At 38.2% G+C, this 9,205-nt stretch overlaps 1 protein-coding gene across 1 annotated transcript; it reads left to right on the top strand.

The window, feature by feature from the left end:
• The first annotated feature begins 5,570 nt into the window (after positions 1–5,570).
• LOC130434878 (alpha-1,6-mannosyl-glycoprotein 2-beta-N-acetylglucosaminyltransferase) lies at positions 5,571–9,028 on the top strand. The gene is made up of 2 exons (XM_056765250.1): positions 5,571–5,709; positions 5,816–9,028. Exon 2 carries the CDS (start codon positions 5,883–5,885, stop codon positions 7,101–7,103), a length of 1,221 nt encoding a protein of 406 aa, XP_056621228.1. The 5' UTR covers positions 5,571–5,709; positions 5,816–5,882; the 3' UTR covers positions 7,104–9,028.
• Positions 9,029–9,205: the final 177 nt, after the last annotated feature.

Below are 9,205 nucleotides of genomic sequence, written 5' to 3'. Positions count from 1 at the left end.
AAATCCATAACCTTAAGTATTCAACTTTTTGAATGTAACTGTTTGTGTTGCATAAAAATGATGGCAAGGCTTTTTTCAAAGTATGATTTTCTATTTTCCATGAATGTCATAGGTCATTTGGCAGTGGATGTTGGTATGAACCGAAGGCAGTTTTTGTCATCAGCATGTCAGACATCAACACATGTTCAGGTATTTTTGTTTTTCTCGTAGCTGCAGATCAGGGTCGCTGTGGGCAGGGATCGTCATGGATTTCGTGCGGTTTCCAAAAACAGCGAATATAAACTCATCATGTTCGGCCATACACTCAACACAATGTGATAAACGGACATTTCCTCAACAGAAAGAGACTTCTGCTTCCTCAGGAGCCTTCACCCGACTCCCAACAACATCCAGAGACATGTTCAGAAGGTACAATATGAGTTCTGTGGCAAGTGTTTTCTCAAAAGTGTCACACTTGAGTAAAAGTAAAAAGTTTTTTACACAGATTATTTTCCTGAAAATGACAATTCTGTCATCATTGAAATTTAACAAATAAAAACTGACATTATGCAAAACTTTGATGCACAGATTTTCTGTTTATTTTGGATATATCCTGTGTTTGGTGTAACTAGATACTAAGTAATTAGTTACTGTAATTTAATTACTTTTCCCTTGAAAAAGTAAAGTAAGGGATTACTCTTATTTCTCTGTAATTTAATTACAGTTACTATTGAACTAATTAAACTAAATTCTGTGTAATATATGTGTTCGCAATAGTGGAATTGACATCAAAATTAAGTCTGACTTTAAAATCTGTGCTTAAATATATTATTCTAACATTTGTAATACTTTGGTCAGTAAATAAGAGTAATTTATGTAGTTTAGTATTATTTATTTATTTGAATTAATTAAAAGAGCAGTTTCATGTCTATCCTTAAATCACTTAACTGATCAAGGTTGATATAGGATATAGAAAGTTATTAGTCTTAAGTAATTAAATACTTTTTGGAGAGAGTCATTTGTACAGTAATTTCATGACACTATTAAATATGTAATTAGTAACTAGGTATTAATTACTTTTAGAGAAACTTACCCAACACTGTATACATCAAGACCCATTCATTAAGTTAGATCAAAAGTAAGTGGAATATTTTGAAGACAATATATAATATTTTCAATGATTATTTAATCAAATTGTGAGAAAGTTAAAATAAATATTACTTTGTAGTATGTATAAACGTAAAGTGACACAATTCTTTGGGTTCATTTGTGTACAAATTTTCCCAATAACTCTCATCTCATAGCAGAAGTGATTGAGTTTGTTGTGGAGGAACATCTGAGCTGAGACATCATCTCTGAAGCGTTCACATCTGAAATGATCTGGTGAGAAACCTTCCCGGAGGAGCAGATGTCTGGTGACAACCGGAGAGGATATGGATGTTCACGCTGAAGAACAATAAATCAGACAAACCCAAAACATGATGACAGACAGTAATCCAGCTGTTGTTACTCATCATATATTCACTGCTTTGCAAGAGGAAGAATAAACACGGAATTAAGAAAACCACCTGTTCCTGTTTTACATCAACGCTCACTTTAAGAAGTTTCTCAATTTTCCATTAGTAACTTGTGACGCTTGTGGATTTTACTTTATTTTTCTTCTAGCAATGGGTTTGAGTCACTTGGACGCACTTATTCAGTCCTGAAAGCGATAAATGAAAGATAAAATAACAACTAAATGCTCGGCAGTGACACTTTTAAAAGCAAGCTTTGTGTTTCATCGTCATATCGTGGCACTTTATCAAACCATGCTGATGTGAATGACAACTGACAACATCTAATATTGTGTTTGTTTTAAGTGTATTGTCCCACATTTTGTCACTGAGGTCTTGCATCTTATGAGGTTAGGGTGGTACGTAAAACCTCAGAGTTCAGTAGGTTCTGGGAGAGAGCAAATTGAAAGGGTGCACGGGCCTCCAGACTCCCGCATCTCTGACATGATCGGAATGTTGAATGTGTCCCGTGGAATTTTTTTCATCCAACATGTGGTCTGGATGCTCTTATTATCCTCCAGTCTTTGTAATCTTTGGGTTCAGTATACATTTGTAAGTGTGATATATAATGTTCACTTCTCCTGCCAGTGGAAGCTGCCTGAGGCTGTATGTGATTGTTTAGAAGAACAGCCTTCATTCATGGGTAAAAACACTTGGTCTGGAGTAACTTATTACTTTATTGAATCCAGCAGATCGGCTGTTGTTGAAAACAGACTTCTTACTTTAGCAGCTCTGCTGGGACATATTTTGGAGATCATTTGGGATCTCTTTTGTAGTGCATTATAAATAGATCATCTGCTGTAACAAAATAAATTCCCCAAATGAGTGTCGTGTCATTTCATAAACTGTGCAGAAAACATCAGCAACATCTTGTTAGAAATCTCTGTTTTTGTGCTCGCGTGGCAACCAGATGAAATCTCCACCCAAACAGTACGTGGTGTTGTTGTCAGATGGTTCTTGTCACCGCAGGTTCTCTCATGGCACGTCAATGTGCCCTATTACATAAACACAAACAGTGAAGAATCACTTATGTCACAACACCAGAGAACACGGAGGGAATGAACCGTTTTTTCATTTGCTTCTCATCACACGTGTTTTACTTTCCGCCGAAAGCAATGTTTCTGAGCGCTGATGGAGAACAGATGTTTGGCGGCAGGACAAGATTATGGACTCTGTCTGATAAATGAACACTGTTATTGCAAAGCCTGATATCTGTGAAGATGCATTTGCTGGTTCTGCAGTAATTTGCATGTGTTACAAGGTGCATCAAAGGTTCTTCACAGCAATGCCATAAGAACCATTTTTGGTTCCACAAAGAACCAATCAGTTAAAGAACCATATCATTCTTCCTTTTTTACAAGCATAAAAAAGAACTGTGTCTGTGCAGTCGAATATAGGACTATCCATCGCGATTCGGCGACGACGCGCCTAGAAAAGTGTGCGCATCGCTCCCTATTTGCGCGCTGAAAAGACGGGAAATGTGAATGTTAAGTGCTCACAGTTAACATGTTTTGGCAATCAGAGGTTTTTGTAACGTGAGCTGTTGTTGTAATTTAAGCCCGTATATTGTAAAACACAGATACTTTTCTGCTTGCTTTCAGTTTGACTATAAGCATCCATCTTCAGCCCTCATAACTTTATACTTTGAACTAAAACACTGTAATCTCACAGACATTGTCGCTGACGTGTTGTTATTAAAGTCTGGCTGTTTTGACATGCTGTCAGGACAATATTGCAAAAAATTCACAAATGCAGCCAGACTTCGTAGGTATGGAAGCCCGTTTCCGCCAGGGTTGGGATTTTTTTTGAATTAGTAAATCATAATAATGAGATACTAAGTCGAAATAATGACTTAGTAAGTCATAATAATGAGATACTAAGTCGAAATTTCGACTTAGTATCTCATTATTATGACTTAGTAAGTCGAAATTTCGACTTAGTATCTCATTATTATGAGATACTAAGTCATTATTATGAAATTTCGACTTAGTATCTCATTATTATGACTTAGTAAGTCGAAATTTCGACCAAGTATCTCATTATTATGATATACTAAGTCATTATTATGAAATTTCGACTTAGTATCTCATTATTATGACTTAGTAAGTCGAAATTTCGACCAAGTATCTCATTATTATGACTTAGTAAGTCGAAATTTCGACTTAGTATCTCATTATTATGATATACTAAGTCATTATTATGAGATACTAAGTCATTATTATGACTTACTAATTCTAAAAAAAATTCCCAACCCTGGCGGAAACGGGCTTCCATACGTAGGAGTTCCCCAAAAAAGCAGAGATAAGATATCGAACTGAATAAAACTTCATTTAAGAGAAGATTCAGACTTACGTAACCCATGTAAACGTGCCGACTGCAGTTATATCATGAACTTTTGCCAGAACATGAAATTTGATGTCGTCGCTGTTCTTTTGAAATCTCAGATGTCCAAATTCGCTGTTTTTCATACTTGACATGCACTTTTTAATACTTTCAATATGTGAGATATTTAGTAAAACAAAGTGATAAGCATAAAGGATGACTGATAATTATGATTTAGGGAGGAAAAAACATAAAATATGGAGACATGAGGTTTCAGAATCAAATATTTAGTTGTGTTTCATTTAAATTTCAACTTAGATGTTTCTCCTAAAATTGCTTTAGACAACAAAAATAGTTTAACATTGTTGACATCTCTTCTGTGTGTGTGTGTGTGTGTGTGTGTGTGTGTTCGTGCGTACGTGAGTGAGAGACAAAGAGAGTCAAAGTATGGTTAATGACTATTTCCACATTCTCTTCTCATAAGTCAACAGAATGGACATTTGTTTTGGGGTTATTATGAGTTATCTGCTCTGTTGGCTGTAGTCCATCATCCTCAGCTTGTTCTCATTTAAATCACATGTATGTCTCCATGTTTTTTGCTTGTAAATGTGTGTGTGTTCTAAAGAGAGAAATATTTTTTTGTGAACTTTAAAAGCAGAACTAAAGCCAACGAGGAAACGTATCTGTAGAAAAGTTTTGTTTCCCGGTGACAGGTATAAACTCTCACAACTGAAAGAAGCTTCTGGTGTATCTGTGTCTGTGTCTGACTGGTGCTCTATGATCACATGACCAGAAAGAGTCATTACATCACTGCTGTTCTCTGCTTGACACTATGACCTTTAATATGGCCTTCTATATGCTCTGAACTACACGGCACATGGTCAAAATATGACTTCTGTGTTTGTAATTTCTTGAAAATCAAACTGAACTTGTTAAAACTGTTATTGATACATTTTGACTTGGACATGCGTACCATGCAATCGCCGGGTGCAATAAGTATTTGTAGGCCTTTATTAATCAGAAAGGTTTAAAATGACTTTATACCAGGATATCCATTCCAGGTCTTATAATACTTTGTCTCTGGTGTCTGGGTCTGCGTGTTCATTGAACTCATGCATTCTTGCTCATTAAAAAAGGATTTGATCACAGGGGTGTTTCCCTCAAACACAGATATTGAATTACATGAAGGTTTAGTCCTTACTTCAATTAAATGACGTAAATGGGTTTATCCTATAATATGTTGCTGCTCTTTTGCCATCTAGAGGTGATATGTGAGAACCATCAACAAAAGAGTTGAAAATCCAGTTTTCTCCACTGAACCAGTTTCGATCACAAAAGCTGTTTTACAAGTTTTAGTTGGGCTTCATTCATGAACTCTATGAGCTCATGTTCACCATATATAAATAAAATATATTTAATACAGTATATTTGAAATAAACATGTTATGTTCATATTTCAAGTTGCAAAAAAATTAAACAATTACATGGGATCTATGTTTATTAATGTATTCATGCAAATATAACATTGACTCCTTATTTTAAATATGAGCATATAGATTTATAATAGCACAAATTACATTTGATTTGAAGAATGATGCTTTTTAAATCATGTTAAACGTCATGCTCGATTATTTGACTGATGTATACTTAATTATCATAGTAAGTTGTTACTAGTTTGACTAACTAATAGTCGTTTTACTCGTTTTCTGTGTGAGGGCGAGCGCGCGCGGTAGTGTCGTCAAGGAGGCGCGTGTGTTCCTGTTGGCTGTAAGTACACGTCAGCAGTAGACACCTCCTCGCGATCTCATTTGTTTCTCTTCCTGGTTTCAACTTCACCGCACATGACACTTTATCCGGTGAGTCGTTTTCTTCACTAATCTCCATATTTACAGCATATCAAAGTGTCAGTCTCTCTCGCGCTCGCGGAACGATCAAAACTAACTGCTGAAGTTCTCTTGACAGATGCCCGCGCGTAACGGGAACGATCCGGAGCACAACGCGCACACCACGGCACATGAAACACTAAAACATGAGATTCCGACTGTTGAAAAAGAACTTTATTGCGGTCGTCGCCCTCCTCGCCGTCTTGTTGACGTTGTTATACGTCATGTTCGGGGCTAAAGTGGTCGGGAGTGTGGAGGGGGTCACGGAGACGGCTAAGTTCGACTACGGCACCATCATTAGTATGCGCACTTCAGTGTATGACAGCAACTTCAAACAGTTGATTCAGAACGCGGAGCGCTTCCCGTTGGAACCGGAGATGGTCCTCGCCGTGCAGGTGCACAACAGACCGGCTTACCTCCAAATGCTCATCCGCTCTCTGGAAAATGTGAAAGGCATCGATAAAGCGCTCGTGATATTCAGTCACGATTACTTTTCCGAGCAGATTACGCAGATGGTGAAGGAAATCGCCTTCTGCAAAGTTCTGCAGATATTTTTCCCCTACAGCACTCAACTGTATCCCTCCGAGTTCCCGGGACAGGACCATCGAGATTGTGCGAGGGACATCTCTAAAGCGGACGCTCTCCGGGCGGGCTGCTTAAACGCGGAGCACCCGGACTCGTATGGACACTACAGGGAAGCGTCCATCACGCAGACTAAACATCACTGGTGGTGGAAGCTGCATTTCGTGTTCGAGCGGGTGAAGGTCCTTCAGGGGTACAAAAGATTTGTGGTGTTCCTCGAGGAGGACAACTACCTTCTCCCAGACTTTCATCACTTCTTCCACGCCATGGTGGAACTCAGGAAAATCGACTGCGCGGACTGCGACGTCCTCGCGCTGGGCAACCACAAAGGCACGGCTGACTTCCGCGAGCTTTCCTCCAAAACGGAGACGGCGGGCTGGATGTCGACCAAGCACAACATGGGAACGGGCATCTCCAGAGAGCTCTACTACAAACTGATGGGATGCAACAAGGAGTTCTGCACCTACGATGATTACAACTGGGACTGGACGCTGCAGAATCTGTCTGGCACGTGCATCTCCAAGCCTCTCAAGGTTCTGGTGGCTCTTGGGAGTCGGGTCCTTCACACGGGAGATTGCGGCCTGCATCAGAAAGACGAGTGCCGGCCCGAGGTGGCTCAGCAGAGGGTGGCCGAAGCCCTCAAAGAAACCGAATCCGCGCTTTTTGTTCCACAGCTCGCCATCAAGGCTCAATCTCCGGCTGACCATCAACCTCATGTGAAGAATGGAGGCTGGGGGGACGTGCGTGACCACGCGCTCTGCATCAATTACGCTGCTCGACTGTGAGCTGGGGTTAATGTTTAAATCACAAGTGCCATTCAGAACATCAGGGCAACTGTAAACTTTGCTTCCACCAAAAAGAGGAAAATTACGGAGCTGTAACGTTTGACTTTGTGTTTGTCATGAAAACACGGTCAGGTCAGATTTGATCCCCTGAAACCAGATGAAGCCTGACTTTCCATGCCATCGGGTCATTTTATGCTTGTGTTTGTGCGTGTTTTTAAGAAGAGATGGATAGATGCTATGGAAATAATATCACAACATTGGTCCTGAAAAATAACTTTTCTTTTTTAGTTGGTGTTGGGATGGAAATGACTTGGAACACGTGAGATTCATGCAAACGCAAGCAAATCACAACTTCACCACTCGCTTGAGACTGTTGTAATCTGTGATGTGTTCAGAGTTCATTTTGTGCATTGATTTCTCTTCAGCAGACTTGTGAGTTTGTTCAATCGCACTATTTAGACTGAACGCATTGCAGTGCATTTTCTCATAATACAATAAACAAGATCTGGATATTATTCCGTGAAAATAATAAAGTGGGTTCTCAACGATGAGCATTTTTGGCAGAACCTTCACAAAAGGATTTTTAGACTATAGAAAGAAAAGAAAATGAATGAAAAAGAAAAGAAACGAAAGAATAATGTATCCAGACCTGGCTTATTGTTTATGCCTTTTTTTAGCAAAACTTGAGCTATAAACACATTTAACAACCACAGTGTAAATGTAACAGTGTCTTCCGCTCCTATAGCAGTTTCTAATGGGAAACATCAAAATTGTTGTTTACTTGTTTTTATTTTGTCCGGATGGTTTTGGTGGTTTGTAGATTTGAGACTCCCCTAGGTCATTGCTTAATTTAATTGTGCCTTAGAAATAACATTCAATCATTTCCATATAGATATTTGCATTATGTTCCTGCTTCGCTGTCCCACTTTTTCTTATTTGTATTTTATTTCTTTCACAAACAAGCAGGTGATGATTCATTGTTTAGACCTTTTAGTTTCTCTGTTGTCTAATAACTTATAAAACACGAATGGTCACACAGAAATGCAGTTTACCACTCAGTTTTATGTATGTTTAAAGCTTATATGTGCTTTTGAATAATGCAGATGGATTCCAGAAATGCACCCATCATTACTGAGAATTGTTTGCATTTGTTTTTGTTTTCCTGCATTTTGCGGGACATTCGGGTCAAGCAAAACAATCAGCGCTTCATTCCTAAGAGTCAAATGTTATATTTACAGTCTTGATGTTGAGCTAGAAAATAATATTCACCTGTGTGCCTTGTTTGAAAGCATACAATGTTGCCTTTATTTTTTTGTGACATATGTTTTTTTTATGATCGGAAGGGAAGTCTGTTTCCCTTCTGTGTCCTCTCTGTGGTTTCCGTCATATTTTAAGGAGGAAAAACTGACATCCTCAAATGAGTTACCAAACTTGATTCATTTGTGGAAAATGATCTAAAATACTTGCTTTTATCGAGCGATATCTGCACATGTGAATGTTTCTGTGTGAGAGAAAGAGAGATTGTTTGCTATTTTAATGTTACGTACGGGTATGATATAATAGCTTTAGTTTTTTCCTAAAACAGATGATGATAGCATCACCATACAAGCCATATTCAAATGTCTTCTTGAAGCTTTGAGCCGAAGAATCATTTGTCATTGAGGCAAATGAAGTTTAAACTGTGTCACATCTGTGTACTGATGGACCAACACTGTTGTTCATTCAAAAATGATAAAAATATTGTTATTTCTTGTTCGCTGTCTGATTTGGGGAATCTTAAAGGGATAATCCTTTTAATCCTTAGGGATTTTAAATTCATTTCTTATCTGATTCTCTACTTGTGGGTGTTTCACAAGCATAATTCTGTCACTTTAAATGGCATTTTAAGACTGTAGTTTGTAAATAATATAACATGAAGTGTATAATTTCTGTGTCTGTCTTTTTTTAAAGCCTGGAACCATGTTTGAACAGATGTGCTTGACTTGTCATGATGATGAATGAAGATTTGTTATGATTTTTGATCATACAGCGGACTTCTGTGTATCTTTAGAAGTTATTTTCTGTTGGTCTGTTAGTTCAGTGAACCACATGAGATGGCTGCT

The sequence above is a fragment of the Triplophysa dalaica genome, chromosome 13 (genome assembly GCF_015846415.1).
Source record: "Triplophysa dalaica isolate WHDGS20190420 chromosome 13, ASM1584641v1, whole genome shotgun sequence".
Lineage (NCBI taxonomy): Eukaryota > Metazoa > Chordata > Actinopteri > Cypriniformes > Nemacheilidae > Triplophysa > Triplophysa dalaica.
The sequence above is the reverse complement of the archived record's forward strand: the minus strand, read 5'-3'. Positions and strand labels throughout refer to the sequence as shown.